The 15,907-nt window shown below is 33.1% G+C and overlaps 1 protein-coding gene across 8 annotated transcripts; it reads right to left on the reverse strand.

The window, feature by feature from the left end:
* Positions 1-1,134: 1,134 nt before the first annotated feature.
* LOC115976613 (protein MICRORCHIDIA 6-like) lies at positions 1,135-14,080 on the reverse strand. 8 transcript variants are annotated; one of them, XM_031098021.1, is made up of 21 exons: positions 13,810-14,077; positions 12,388-12,738; positions 11,744-11,818; positions 11,575-11,609; positions 11,224-11,302; positions 11,006-11,095; positions 10,849-10,924; positions 10,257-10,335; positions 9,321-9,455; positions 7,849-7,947; positions 7,663-7,728; positions 7,436-7,582; positions 6,221-6,313; positions 5,667-5,718; positions 5,450-5,561; positions 4,769-4,857; positions 4,594-4,701; positions 4,351-4,463; positions 2,781-2,863; positions 1,974-2,016; positions 1,135-1,385 (listed from the first exon to the last, which is right to left on the reverse strand). In XM_031098021.1, the coding sequence occupies exons 1-21, from the start codon at positions 13,823-13,825 to the stop codon at positions 1,269-1,271; spliced, it is 2,058 nt and encodes a 685-aa protein (XP_030953881.1). In that variant the 5' UTR covers positions 13,826-14,077; the 3' UTR covers positions 1,135-1,268. The 8 variants fall into 8 exon arrangements, with proteins under 8 accessions (XP_030953881.1, XP_030953879.1, XP_030953882.1 ...); XM_031098019.1 differs by having other exon boundaries at positions 4,594-4,689; positions 7,663-7,764; XM_031098022.1 differs by having other exon boundaries at positions 4,769-4,854; positions 13,810-14,076.
* Between the last annotated feature and the right edge of the window lie 1,827 nt (positions 14,081-15,907).

The following is a 15,907-nucleotide window of genomic DNA, read 5'->3' on the forward strand; positions in this document are numbered from 1 at the left end:
AAAAAATAACAAGGGAGTTTCAATCTAATCCATTATGACATGCACAAACTAGTAGGTATTGTGAGGCAATCCATTCCCTGGTGTTTGACACTTTTAACTCGGTTGAAAAAAATGTGGATTTTCAAACAGCTGAATAACTTACGTGATCATGTTGAACATCATATGAAAAGATATCTTTAAAAATATATGATTGTCCCATAGGATGTATATTTTCATTTATTACTGCTATACTTTAATGTATAAGCCTTATTCTTATGATTATTGTTGTCATCACCTGTACCATAATTGCAAATTTAATGGCTGATATAGATATGCATACTTGGAGTAGACCAATGGTCTATTTCATTTGGGGGGCCACTATGAATTTAGTTGGAAATCAAGCCTTAGTCGTGGGTGGTAGCTATAGATGGTAATATCTCCTCTTATTGAGCAATGAGGTTGAAATCTCAGAAGTGACTCTTTGTTTATTTGTTCCTACATGCATCAAATACAAAGATAAAAAATTTACTACTATATAGATTCTATGAATGACCATTCCTCTGTAAGCTCGACTCCAAACTTTACATGTTGCAGCTATGTCAACAATCTATGCGCCAAGAACCTCACTTGTATAAAGTTATGGTGTGATCTGTTGCCATTATATTTCTTTTAATACTTGTTGCATTACATGTCTCACAGCGAAGATCTTAAGTTTTTATGGTATGTTATGTAGGGTGTTCATTATACAGCACCTAGTGTCAGGTTTTTTAGACACCAGGGATGGTTTAGTTTAACTGCAAGTTCACCTTGGTAATTGAGGGTAGTTGGTTCCACCAGTGAATATTTCAAATATGCAATGAATACACCAATTCACATGCCCAATCGATGATAGTGTATTTCCCAGGTGGCCATGAGAGACTACCACATAATGTACTTATAAGGAAAGAGAGGGAAAAAAAAAATACTACCACGTGATTTGTTTCCCAAACTTTCTATTTCCCACGCTTATCGTGCAGCGGTTTCTTATAGCCAAATGTGTATTCATTGCATACCTATATAATCTCACCTGTCACTATCGGCATATAATCCGATCATGCGCCAGTTTGTCCAGGGCAATCATTCATGGAATCTTATTCAAACTGACAAGTGAACAAAAACTTGATGAAATTGATCTCTCTTTTCTTTTTTCTTTTTACCTGATAAGTCTGATCTTTCTTTGCTACCTAATTTATACCCACCGACCTATATATGAACAAAAATTCTTGTTATGAAGAAATATGAATTTTTTTCTAGTAAAATAACCCTTTAACATTTGCCCCTTCAACCATGTCTATCAATTTTGATTCAACCAAGATCTTTGTATATTCATGCTGTACACCCTTTAATTCACTTCTAAGCTGTTGCACCTGCATCAAAATATAAAGTCAGCTTTAAAAAAGAGACTAACAAGCAACAATCTTAACTAATTAAAGCAGATGTAAAACAATATTTGATTCTGTTTCCACATCTCTTTTCTTCTTCTCCCTTGTACTTTTCTGGTCATTAGTACGAACTGAATAATGAAATGAACAACTATTTACTTGGATATTTTCCCAGCTTTACAATTTGTGCCATTGGTTGAGACAATGATAGTGACATTTGTTGTTGAATGATTATCAGTAGGCTGAAGGCCCTCTGTCACATTGTTTTTCTTTATTTTCCTTTTTGAAGGGAACAAAACACAAGGTGTTCTTAACATGAAGTTGCCCACGTGGGCGGAAAAGGAAGGGTATTGAAGTTCACAATTTTGAAAGGAAAGTAAAGATCCTGCACCCCATTTTTCTCAGGAAATTATAGGAATCATATCTAGATCAATATGATCTAGTTATTTATTTTCCTTTTTTTTTTTTCTTTTTAATGAACAATAGAGATCAAGCTATTTATTTTCAATGTGAAGTAGATGTTTCAAAATGATTAAATGAGAGGCTGAATGTAACACACATAGAGCTAAGTACCTTCTGGTAAAGTTCTTCCTCCCTTTTCTCTGATTCAATTAACCTGGAAAAACCAAGACAAGTGACAATTCCAAATGACGATATGTTTTAATGAAATTTCAAGTTCGTCAAACAGAAAAGTCCTCATAAAGCCAGGTATAGCTTATAAGAAATGTATAGTGTATGTTTTCTATAAAAGCAATTATGTACTGCTAAAAAGTGAGTTTCAAGCAATGACTGAATTCCATTAATTCAATATAATCAGATGGGACTATGAGTGCGGTGAGTTTATGTCAGGGAACAAATTTTTCAGCTTGAGTTCAGCCCATCATGTGCACCAGAAGTCAGAGATCAAAAGGAGTTTAGGATGGTCAAATTCAACAGCTCCAATTTTTTCCCCAAACAATTGAAAATATCAGCTAACAAAAAACTTGAACCACCAATTTTGTGTTTGGAAAGAAGCTTATGCAATATACATGTTAACAAAGATGTTTACTTGTTAATGTTTTAGACTAGGTGACAGAACTCAAGACAAAGATAGCCCAAACGGGGACAAGTTCAATCTAGAGATGGCTAAGCAAGCCAAATGCCTGGTTTGCAACTCATGTTGGATATTTGTTTTTGAAGTTTTCGTTCCAGATTTATAATATTTATTATTTGTTAGAAATTCTTTAAGAAGGTTCAGGATCCATTTGGGTTCTCTCAAAGTAATAATGAATAGGTTAGGCAAAAGTTGGGTGGTGTTTTACTTAACCTAAATTCCTATAAATTTTACCTACAACCAGCTCAAAAAATAATCAGGATAAACCATAACTGCTAAGTACTCACCGTAAACGGAGCTTTTCATTTTCTCGAATTAGAGTGGCCATCTCCTGGGTAACTTGCGGTGGGTTCTTAATGCTATTTTCAGGCTACCAACACAACATGGAAAGGAGTGGTGATAAGAATCCCTCATTAGCAGTAAATGCTGACTATTAAAGGAAATTCTATATATGAGAAGTAGAATTCGATGTAAAACAAATTGGGTGTGGGGGAGATCAGACAAGTAGATATTCACAAGAGAAGAATTACAATTTCCAATCCAACAAACAGAAACCACATTAGGCAAAAGAAAAAATGCATAAAAATTGAAATTTACTGACCAAACTAGCCATTGTCTAAACTATTTGGGGCCAACTGCATGGTCTTGTTTTCATTGTTGGAAAAAGTGTCAAGTGCACTTAAGCACAAAGAGCAAGCGTACACTTGATATAATATATAATAACATCTGATAGAAATATACATAACATAAAATAAAAGAAGATAATTAGATCAAAATGCCAATATATTTTTCCTATTAGCTAAAATGGATGGAGCAATTGCACAAAGTTTGTAAGTTCAAATTTTACATAAGTTATTTCAATTTCTTAAACTTTATATAATAAATTTGAAAACAATTATTAAAAGGAATATGATAATAATCTAGTGATAGAAAGTTTAAGCATAACATTTTATATAATTCCCTTGAGCTTCCTAAAAATACATAAATATGATAACTATGATCAAGTGAAGTATATGGTACAATAATAAATACCCAAAAGGCAAAAACCAAAAAGCACAAGAATAGTAAATTATCCATGTTCGTCCCTTTTAATATGTAAACAAAAAATTGTTTGTGTATTACAACACCTAAGAACAGTTTTTGTATAATAAATTAATGTCCATGTCAATCCTTCAAGATGAAGCAATTAATTATAGTGATTCATATATTTTTTTTTAGCCAAAAAATAAAAAAAGTGCACCTAGGTGTGCTTTGTGCTTCTTCAAAAAGCACCAGAAAAGTGTGCCTAAGACATGCTTAATTAAAAGAGCTTCCATTTGGCCAAGTGAAGCACTTAGACTTTGGCGCTTTGGTCTCTAAGCTTTTAATCTTTAAGCGTGCTTTGATCATTTTGATATAATTGTAGTACATAAAAATTCATATATATAGCTGCCATATACCGACTCAACTGGTCATGTTTCATCTCTTCTTAACCATTTTTTTTTTCTAGAATCAATAGTGTGATGGCTAAAGAAGTGCTAAGTTAGCAACATGCAAGCATTTATCCAATGAATTTTCCACATGGGCTGTACATGCAGACAAAAATGAACGCACCAAAACTGACAAAAATTCCATAGCATGATGCACTAAAAATATGTATTTGCAATTAATGTCAATCATTTTTTGATAACCGCAATTACTATCAATTAAAACATTTAAGCTCATAGCCCTTGTTAATGATTTAGAGTATAGGCATTTTATAAGATGTGAAAGTGTAGGGATATTACAACCTGGATCAAGGGTGCACGTTTGATATTTTGAAACTAGATGAATTTCATTAATAGTTAAATTTTTTTAGACAAGGATCTCTCAGCAAACCTGAACTTCCTCATTATGCCAGGTGTCAGTTGCATATGCCTCAGATTGTGTGTGCCTTTTTGCATGTTCTAACTCCACTGGAAGATATCGCCCCTTCCTCTTTATGTTTGAATCTGCTTTCAAGGAAATATGAACTTATCAGATACACAGCAATAAGTGGCATGTCTTTGTACCAAGGAGCTGGTTTCATCAACAGAATTTAAGCATTCCTGTCTGTCAGTCACTGTCATTTAAAACATATACCTTGTTTGAACTTGGCTTGGCATGACACATCAGATTTTCTCTGTGCTGTGGCTGAGACGTGCACCGTTGTGGCTACAGGATCTTCTGACGATCCGTCTGCAGAAGAAGCTGCTCTTGGCCTATCAGTTAGAGGGAAATCATGATTCACTAACACAGAATGTTCTAGATAACTGACTTGTAGAAAGTGACTCCTGAGAAGGCAATACTGCAGGGTGAATTTTCTTCCGTGGTTGATAACCAATCAGTTCACAGTGCAAATGCCTGCTAAGATATAACAGAAAATTGCCTCTAGTATGTAGAAAGTCAATATATCAAATGCAGGGGTTTAACAACATTTAGCTGGATGCTAACAATCTAGACATAGAGAGAAGACAAATAATGAAGTGGTCTGTCAAGGCTCAGGTTAATTCATAATCTCACTAAGTGATTTTAAAACATCAAGTTTTATACCTCAAACAATATGAACCTGGAATGAATCCCATATTTACAAAGATCCATTCAGATATTCTACATATTCCTAGCCTACCCACCCCCCACCCCACCGCCCCAAAAAGAAAAAAAATCTGTCAACACTTCAAAGATTTTTTAACATTCCCCAACCTCCTTAATGTGTCTGTCAACAAGATTACATTTGACTCTGCAATCTAGGTAATTGGATTTCAAAATATATCCCAACCTGCAGGTAACACTGTCATACTTGTTTAATTGTACTTGATGGGTATTTGATATTTGTTTGATTGTACCATGTCTTGTAGCTTAAACTCAAAAAATTTGAGTTATTCTTCGTATCAAACCAGTTTCATAATATTATCATAAAAATTCCCTCAACACAAAAACCTTGGAACATGTAGCTCACCAGTACTCATGCGCCATTTGCCTTAAACGATCTTCAAGCCTTTGAAAGAGGGAAGTCTTCTCAAAATCTTGCTTATTGTGAGTAGGCTCAATAAAATTAGCTTCCAAAACACCTATCAGTTGCATTACATAAATCATCAAATATTCACCACGACTTAGCTAAATACACCTTGAATACAAAACCTTGAAACAATATAGTTGTAGTCAAAGGTTCTCACCTACAACCCCTCTCCCAACGTATTTTGTACATTTGACTGCAGGCCAAAATGGCTGCTCAAAAACAATTAAAAGTATGAACAAGGGAACTTAAGAATATTGATGCAAGGAGCTTTCTTTTACTATAAGTATGCAGAGCATGCAATCTTTGAACAACAAGTACATAAATCCCACTCTATGCATTTTTTCACTATTTATTAAAAATAAATAAATAAATCCTTCCCACAACATTTCATGAAGACTTGTTCAAAATATTTATGTAACATATTATAGAATGACAACCACTGGCGTAGCCTTATGCAGAATAGTATGTTTAGCAACACTGTCTAACCAGATCAAATGATTTCCCAACAAAAGCAAGCAGCCATTTTGCCACATGCCAACACGTTTAATAGATCATGATTACATTTCCTGAACTGGTAAGTCATTAAATATCACAAATTATGTACTACCAACATTATTATCAAGATATCTAAGGGAAGCCAATAATTTAAGGACTTAACAAGCTTGATTAAAGGAGTTTAAGTGTGTAACAATTCAATAGAAGAATCCTTACCAGTATAAGGCGGTTCCGATTGTAGATACTGAAACCATGAATATTTACCCCTGGAGCTTCCTTTAAAAACCCTATAGTGGTAAGAACTTCAACCTGAACAATGGAACCATCACTGATGCGGCAGCTACAAATAGCTAACAATAACCCATGCATGCATTAGTGAAGAAATAGAGGGGGGGGGGGGGAATCTACTAGAAAAGCATTACTTATTTTAATTATTATTATTATTTAGAGAAAATCAAAGGTTAGTCAAACGAAAATAATCGGATGGGTGACAAATTTTAGCTTTTACAATTTTATTTTAATTATTATTATTTTATAACAATGCATGTATAGAAATTTAATTCTTAGATTTTGCTAATAATTTTTTATTTGATAATATGTTTTGGGTGGATGAAATTACAATATCTGCAAAGAAAATTACTTTAATAGATTATCAACAGCAAATTTTTATCCTAATTGGTCCAGTTAATCATTGTTAAGTTTTTTTTTTTTTTTTTGGTTACGTTTTCATTGTTTTTGGATTGTAGGCAGAAAAAATAAGGTTTGAGAAAGTTTGTTTAAAAATAAAAGAATAATTTCTAAATTTCATATTTTTTTTAATGATTTATAAAATGTTATAAATAACTTTTATTAAAAAATGAATATTTCATTAACTTGCCTTTTGAATTTTTGAGAAAAATTGTATTATTTTCATTTTGATACAACAAGATTTATATTTATGATTTATGATAGTTCCTATATTACATTTATGATTGTTTTATAATAAATAAAAATATGATTACAAAATACATTACTCATTATTAAATTAGTTTAAATTGTAAAAAAAATAAAAAAAATTTAATAAAACCACCATAAAAAAAATTATCACGTGCAACGCGTGGATTCGTGGCTAGTTAACAATTGTTCTACAAGTGTTGGTTTTCCTAAACATAACATGGATAGTTTTCTAATAATAAGAAAAGAAAAATGTGCAATCCAAACCCATTGACACTTTTCCTACCATGAATGAATCCTGTATTTAAACTTATGGCCCTTCATGCTGACATTTTTATTCTAGTTTGTCATTTATTAACATTCGATATCCATCAACTGTATATTTGCTTAAAACAAAACCAAACGAGCAGCTACTGTAAAACTGATATTGACAAAGCATCCAAATCGTAGGATGCAATTAGTGGCAGGTGGCAGGGACTTTAAATAGACAACACAAACCTCCTTACTTCCACAAAGTTGTGGCCTGTATATGATAAATTCAGGAAATTTTAGATCACTGAGAATACTGTGGTGCTCAACAACTTGTCCACGCAATATTATTCTAAAGCATGATGGTAGTCTCATATACAAGATGGACAAGTAAGCCTGTGGAGCATGAACAAGAACATGTTTTAGCGAGAAAAAATTATTTAGCAAATCAACCTCAATGGAAATCATATACTTACATGGAGCGAATAGCGGTATAGGTTAGCTATATGCTGGTCACAAATTGGTTTGCCATGGTCACCTGCCTGAAATAGTTTTGGGTCACCATTGATACGAATATCCTGCAACAACCAACTTATAAATAGCAAAACTATCAACTACGTTCAACAGTTTAAAAGGAAATAAGAGCAAGTGATGAAGCACACCTCAGTATCGGAATCAAAATCCAGTTCCAAATAACCCTCCTCATTTAACCAAAGATTGTACACAACAATTTTTGTTCCATGATGCCCTATATCATCAAACTGACCATTGGATTAATAAGATGATATACATATTAATGGAAGTATAGATCACACATGGGTGAAGATATGGATGTACATAATGTTTATAAAGGCATGGAGAGAGAATTCAAAGACATCATTACGTCAATAACTTTAAGACAAGTACCCACAAATCAAGCCAATGGCATCAAAAGTTGAATTAGTTCCACTGAACATATTATGATTAGCAATGAAAGGTTCAAAATCCAATAGTGAATAAATTCCATGTATACTTTTACAAAGGACAACCACAGAACCAATATTGTATATAAGTAAACGAGCATATACATTATTGTTATCATTTTGTGTAGAATCAAATAACCAATAGTTGATAAATCATTGTAAGGCAGCTACATAATTAGGAATCAGCAGCAACTGTAGGTGATGAATCAAGTATTTTAGAAGAGGGAGAGAGAAAGAGAGACTTGGAGCACAATTGCATGCTGCAATAATGGCTGCAGGAATAGTGATTAGCCATTAGGTAACGTGAGAATGATTTTATTCCTTCTAATTAGTCAAGATGATTGTAATGAACTCTCCATATCACACTACTAACTTCATGTTCTCACGTCTTGTGTCAAATGTGATGGACGGATTCGAATTATTCAATTTAACAAAGCAGTCCAGATGGCACCATCAGTGCAATCTTGTCAATGTCAAATATGCAAAACCCCTTTTTGAAGAAGCTAAATTTTGGAAGAATGTTTTTTGACACTTGAAACAATCTCACCAAGTTACAACACCAACTTGTGCTTGCAAATGTCGTGTCAGTGAATCCATGCATCACTTTTGAGAAAAAAGTGATGCATGGATTCACTGACCAAAGAACCTCCAAATGCTCCTTTTAGGGCAATCTCGTTGGTGTCAATTATGCAGAATGTTACCAGGCAAGTACATATTAATGCTATGTTTTTGACAAAGCTAAATTTTTGGCAGAATGTTTCTTTTCTGTTGTTTACCTTCTTTTTTTTTGTTGGGGGGGGGGGGGGGGGGAGTGGTTGCTATTTTGCACTGCAGCTGATGTTGTCATGGTTGTTATCATTATCTTTATTGTTACCTTCTCTTTTTCTTATTCTTTCTCTCTTTTGGAGATTAAGGGACTAAAAAGAATGGCAAAACATGCTATGCTTTTGAGAAAAATAAAATTTTGGCAGATCATCTATTTTTGGGAAGAGGGGGTGGTGCTATTTTTGCACAACATTCTTCTTGTTATTGTTGTTGTTATTTTAGTTTTGGCTAAGCAAGGGGCAAAAAATAATTAGAAAACATGATATGTTAGGAAGAAACAGCATGCAAGTTATAATTTGGAATATTGTTATATGAAGCATTCTATTCTGAAATGTCTGCAGGCTTACTTGCTTCAGCAGCTCCTCTTCGGTTGAATAAGGAGACCACTGCAACAGCATGGACAGATTAGAAGAAAAATATTCTTTACCACGAGAAATTACAGGCCCAAATGTTCCTGATGATGAGTTGAACTCATAAGTCACCTGTAATAAATGAAAAACCTATTAGTGAGTTTAGAGGTACAACATTATTGGTAAGACTAAATAAAATTATGCATATGACAAAGGGCACATTAGACAGCCCTAAACCTGGAAAAATAGAACCAAAGAAGTTACAAATAACTTCACAAGATTTTGAGTCAATAAATGATCCTAAAGTGGAGCCCACTTCATGATCCAACTAAAAAAAGATGCTGATAGGACATTGCAGTCTTTTTTTTTCTTTTTTTTTGTCATGAAATTTATTTATTTATTTTTTTATAATTCAATTGTTACAACAAGTGGGGTAGAGAGGATTTGAAACTTGGATCTACTTATAAAGAAGACAAGGCAATGTCAGTGAACTACAATGCTCTTGACTTCTTTGGTCATGGAATAGTATGACTATTCCATGAGTTTGTTAACAAAGTAATAGCCTAAGCCAAATCCCAATTCCTCTCTGCTTGCTATGTTTTAAGAAAAGCAATTTAAGACTCCAAAAAAAAAACACACACACACTCTTTGCATGCTGTTGTTTAAAGAAAAGCAATTTAAAACTTCAAAAAAAAAAAAAAAAAAGTAGCAATTATACGCTTGGGTCCTTCTATAGTGATCTCCAAGGAGCGCTTCCCAATAATGTAATTCAGGGGACGCTAGAGTCAGCCATATTTTTAATTATCACGGAGGACAGACAAAATAACATCTTTACCCGGTCATATTTTTAATGATACATTATGGATTGAAAATTACAGTCAGAGTAAACTTGCAATAGATGTAATTGAACAGCTGCTGTAAGGCCAAGCTCACCATTGGTACTACTATTCTGTCATAGCCCATTTGTGTCAAAAATGTATAAGAAAGTAGTCCAACACTTTGAGTTGATGACCTGAACATGGTCATACCACCAATGTGAGCACCACCAAGAAACAGTCAACTGTGCATATATCAAATATCCAAATATGAAAATGAGTGTAATCTTTATTTAATATGAAAGAGGCTGGACCTCACTTTCAAAATGCTAATATCTCCAATTTTCAGGATTTGGAATAGAAATAACTCAATAAAGAGAATAGAATTGAAAATGAAAAATGAATATAAGAACACAGAAGAATATAAAGTTACCATGGAACCTGTTGATGGCCTACTGGTAAAATCTTTAGGGGATTGTACCAGACAAGAAATTATAATCCTACCTTTATCAGGGCTTGGGGACTATCAAATAAGGGATGAATACCCATCCCAGTCTATAGCTCATTGTTACCTTTGTACTAATGAAAAGATGATAGATTAAATAACTTCAGATATGCCTGTGTCATTCTTAGGCTTGTATTTGAGTGAACATAGTAACTAACCAACTGGGAAAGTGAATTATATTCGTAATGTTCATAGAGAGTCATACCCCATTTTTAATTGTCGACTGAAGATAATAACATCAGCTCCAAGTCTCATAGAACTTGTCTTGAAGCCATTTCCATCTGAAAGGATGCAAGTGAACCAATAAATAAAGAAATAAGGGAAAACATATGAAAATTAGAACGGAGAAATCCAACGCATACATTGTCCAATGGTAGATTTCAATTTCTTATCTGAAAATCCAAAGCTCATGCAATGACTCATAGTTTCTGGGTCTATTCCACCACCGTCATCTTTTCATTGTTAATCATCAAGTTTGAGAAGCGAAAAAATTAGATGGCAATCTTGTTAGTGTATGACAAGAAAATAACTAGTAGATTCAAATTTCATTTAATCAAATGAGATGAGTTTGTACATGTACCTTGGATTAGCAAGGCCGGACTGGAATCCCGTGGATTTGAGATTTTGTTTATAAGGACAAAAGTAGCACCATTTGGTATCTAGCTCATACAAACAAAAACAATACAAATAGTGTATGAAACCCTTAATCAGAACCTAACTTTGACTAGAAACCATCATAAAAACACATATGCGATAGAGAGGGAGAGGGAGGTGACAAGGAAACAGGTCATCTGTGGTATTTTAATTCTAAATATTCCTTTTCTTTCTTCTTTTCCTTTAACTAGAATCTGGATAAGGTAACCTCACTGATAACATATGAATATTTCAAGACAAACTATAGTCGTTCAAATGATAACATAAAGGAACCTACCTCATCAAATGCATTATCAATTAGCTCCGCAATGGCTATACCAAAAAAACAGAGATCACAAAAGTAGATTAAACAGATTTAAAAGATTGAGGAAAAATAATGGGGTTGCTATAGTTGTAGATATGAACACAATGTAGTGCATCAAACGAAACTTATAAATCAAACATACCACCAAATAGCCACTTATGTGAGGTTGCATTGGAGTGGAGAAAAAGAGGGTGTACATGCAAATGATTCTTCAAGTCTGCAACCAAAGCATTATATAAAGTGCTCTTAGTAAACAATCAAAACAATAATAATAGTGCAAACACGCATGTGAACGATTATATTTCTTAACACAAGTCCAGCAGTTTTTTTTTTTTTTTTTTTCCACTTTCACAGCCCACTTCATATGACTAGCAATCAATCTGACAATATTTTTGCTTTGGTCTCTAGTCTTATGATATCATCAAAGTCCATTTAGTAGGTGCCTATATGATACCCCAAATTGTGCAGACTTGATTGGATTATTTGAGCAAGTGTTGTGTGGGCATAGGTAATTCTTGGGTTTAACAGTGACTATGAGAAACCATAATTGCAACTTGACTAGTCGTTTTTGGGTTTAAGCACAGATGTGGCTAGACCTTTTCCTTAGGTGATTACAGTCTCAGCACCTATGTATGTTTAGTTTATTCATACATCAATATTTCTACATATAAATCTATTTAAACAATGGATAGAATTCATGAAATACATGAATCAAATACCAACGTAGAAAATAAAAGAGCAAAAAGTTGAGTAAGCAATGATAAAATAATGTTACAGCTTATTTACTTTGATTTGAGACTATCAAACCCTTCTCCTTCACTCTTTCATATTTCCCAGCTTTCCAGAATTGCCGGCAAATCGGCGCAGATGAAAGACTTGTCTGATTGACAGCAGAACTAACCATGATATTATTACCATTATTGATGCCAAAAGCATTTAAGCTTCTGCTCTCTTCAGATTCTTTTCGTTTAGAACCTCTTTTGTTCAGATGCTGAATCTCTTTTATTCTAAAATTCTGTGTAATCCAAGATGTCCCTACAACTGAACCCAGCTCCTTTTGACCATCATTGATATTTGATTCTCCCTTTTCATAATCACTACATAAATCTATGATGTCTGAATTGTTCATCTTGGTCACTGCAGAACAAGATACACAGGTAAACAAATAAAACCAAAGATCAGTAACAAATATTGAATCCAAAACATGCAAGGAGACAAAAATAAAAACTAGTAATCGATTAAAATATATTGCTTTTATAGAAGTGTATTCATGGAAACACTCTATATTGGCATGGTTATGAATGAAATCCTAACTCTAGTAGACCGATTGCATTTGAGCTCACATTAATAAACCTGCTGAGTTTTGATTGTCAAGAATCAATTCAAAGTTTTTTGATAGTGCAAACCAAAATAAGCTGAGGAAATCTATTAAGTTTCATTGCTAAATCCATTTAACAAAAACATTCACAGAAAAATCCAAATAGACAGCATTAAGTATCACATCCAAAACTGAATTTCTTTAAGCTTTACTCATATGCTTTCTAGAGTTGAAACTTTGAAAAGACACTCAAGCCACCAACAACAAAGTTGTATTACTGCTGATACTGAAAGTATTTCCTTAAAATAAAATACAGGGCTTCCTTCAAATTTAATAAATGGGCATTTCATTAGTAACTAGTCTAGAACTTTTCTGATTGATACCATATCAATTCTTTCACACTGACCCAGCTAACCCAAATCATAAATTAATAAGACCATCCAACATGGTTATATTAGCAGACAACTCAACTTCCATGACTTTCTTTATACAATGATTTTCCATGAGAGCAAGTCAATGTGAATCCAGCAAACCACACTTCAAGTAACGCATGCCAACCTTAATGATAGCCACTAATTTAACAAATCTGTATAATACCAACACCAATTGAAACCCACTGAAACCATTGATTTAACAAATCTCCACAAGACCAAGGCAACCTTGTCACTCAACTGACACTTCTTGACGTGCCATGTTCAAATCCCCACTACCCCAACAATCCAACAAAAAAAAAACCCATTGAAACCAGGTCAAATAGACAAACCCCATTAACAATCATGCATGAAACAAAGTGGTCAAAAATCAATGAAATTTTCCTAACATATAAATCACTAATCATACAAAAACATGGAATAAAGTACTGGGTCACAAAGAAACTAGAAAAAACATACAAGCTCTTGTGCCCATCAACCACCCTTGACCCCCAAAAGACTCCCAACCTCACAAGTCACACCAAGCTACTACTATAGGGGAAAAGCAAAAGCTGTGTGTAAAGTGTAGTGGACAAAAATGGGTAATAGGAAGAACTGACACAACTTTTTTTTTTTTTTTACAGTGGCTGTTCGTTCTGTTTTTTTACTGTGGTAAATGTTTGTGTGCAAATGGCAACACTATTTTTGTCCTTTGTTGGATGACTCCTCATACTCGCTAGTTATTGCTTGTTGCAAAAGCTAACTGAAAAATAATTGTTTGGGATCTAAGTTTCCGGATGGATTTCAATACTATTACACAAGTTAATTAATTGATGATTTGATGTCAACTGTATATCCCATGTTACTTTCTTCAGATCTCAACGGTATCTGCTAAATTACGGCGCTTTTTCATTCTTATCTTTTACCTTAGTTTTTTACAATTTCAAATAATTTTTTTACTCCACGTGAAAAAAAATAAATAAATAATCATAATATTTTTATAATAAATTCTAAATGATACAATATTTTCACAATATTTATATATTTTCACAACAAATTGTAAGTAACAGGTTTATTTTAGCTGTTATTAGTGGAGAAAATAATAATTTCAATGATACTGTTAAAATTAAAATCAATAACAACTTACCACCTAATATTTATTGTAAAAATATTGTGAAATATAAAACTCCTCAAAATATATATAGTAAATTTATTTAACAGATTTTATCATATTTTGTTAAGTTTAGACGATATGGTTGATGGAATAAAAAAATTTATGACAGTGGTCCGCCTCGGCCGTCGGCATTGCTATTTCTAATCACTTATTTACTACTTCAATCAATTATGAAAAGATGGTTAGCTCTATGGTATTGCTATCATTACTCATCTAATAAATATAACCACTTCCAATAGTCAAATATAAATGTTGAAAATTTCTAGGAAAAATGCCAGAACCATAATATTTAATTCACACAACTTTTGCTATAATTTGGTAAGTTGTGAATGGTGGATTAAAAATGATGGATCTATATGGGGTTTTTATTGGGAGGTCACTGTTCAAATTCTATACCCACAACCAATGTGGTTGAAAAAAAAGTTGTAAATTTATGTGAAAGTGACAGATAACTAATTATAGTCTACCATATAGGATAATTATGAAAATGTGTGTAAACTTAGTCGTGATTCTAGAATAACTCAAAAAGGTTGGGAGGGTATAACTAGTTGAGTAATGTCACAATATTTTTCACAATAATTAAATTGACAAATTTATATTGGCTTCTTCTACCAATAATTATGAAATTTATTTTGACTATATAGTTAATGGTGAGAATTAGCAGTGGAGAGTGGAAGGTTTTGGAATCATGTTAAGAAAAAAGTAGCACAACTTTTTTCACGACTTGTTGAGATAGCACATTTCCATAACTTGATAAAATGACACATTATAAATGGTAGAAAATAAAAGTGATGTTAGTAATGGGTCCATGTGAAAGTGATTATTCACCACTCAGAACTTCAAAAAAGCAAATTGTAATAAATAAATAAATAAAACAAATTTAATAATGGAGTTTGGATTGAGATCTAGTGTGCACAGTGTACAATATCTTCCAAGAGTTGAGATTAAAATTTGGAAAGTTAGCTTTTAATCACATTCCTTTAATAATTTTGTCTAAATAAAAAGATGAAAAAGTTATTAAAAAAAATGTGAGGGGGAATGAAAGGAGTTGCATTTGTGCAATACCTTGAACAAGATCTCAATCCAAAAGAAACCAAAGAGAGGTCTTAGCCTCTCTATCCAAGAATATCAAATTACCCTCCTGCACAGATGATGTTGAAGCTTTAGTAGCTGCCAAAGCTATCCTCTTTGCTCATGATTGTGGTTTTTCTTGTATTATTCTCGAGGGAGATTCGAAAGTTGTTATCAAAGCTCTACAATGCAACGAGGACTCCTTTGTTTCTTTTGGTCACCTACTCTCTTCTTTAAAGAATACTATAGATGCCTTTAACTTTTTTTTTTTCTCATACTCGTAGAATAGGTAATTCTATAGTTCACTTCCTAGCTAAATATGCAAGACATGTT

This window comes from Quercus lobata, chromosome 2 (assembly GCF_001633185.2).
Source record: "Quercus lobata isolate SW786 chromosome 2, ValleyOak3.0 Primary Assembly, whole genome shotgun sequence".
Lineage (NCBI taxonomy): Eukaryota > Viridiplantae > Streptophyta > Magnoliopsida > Fagales > Fagaceae > Quercus > Quercus lobata.

What these genes read in the sequence shown, in the direction of transcription:
- LOC115976613 (XM_031098017.1), bottom strand. An exon ending in ACATAAGTGGCTATTTGGTG is followed by an intron (nt 11,610 to 11,743) that starts GTATGTTTGATT and finishes TTTTTGGTATAG; the next exon opens with CCATTGCGGAGCTAATTGAT. An exon ending in TTGATAATGCATTTGATGAG is followed by an intron (nt 11,303 to 11,574) that starts GTAGGTTCCTTT and finishes TGTATGAGCTAG; the next exon opens with ATACCAAATGGTGCTACTTT.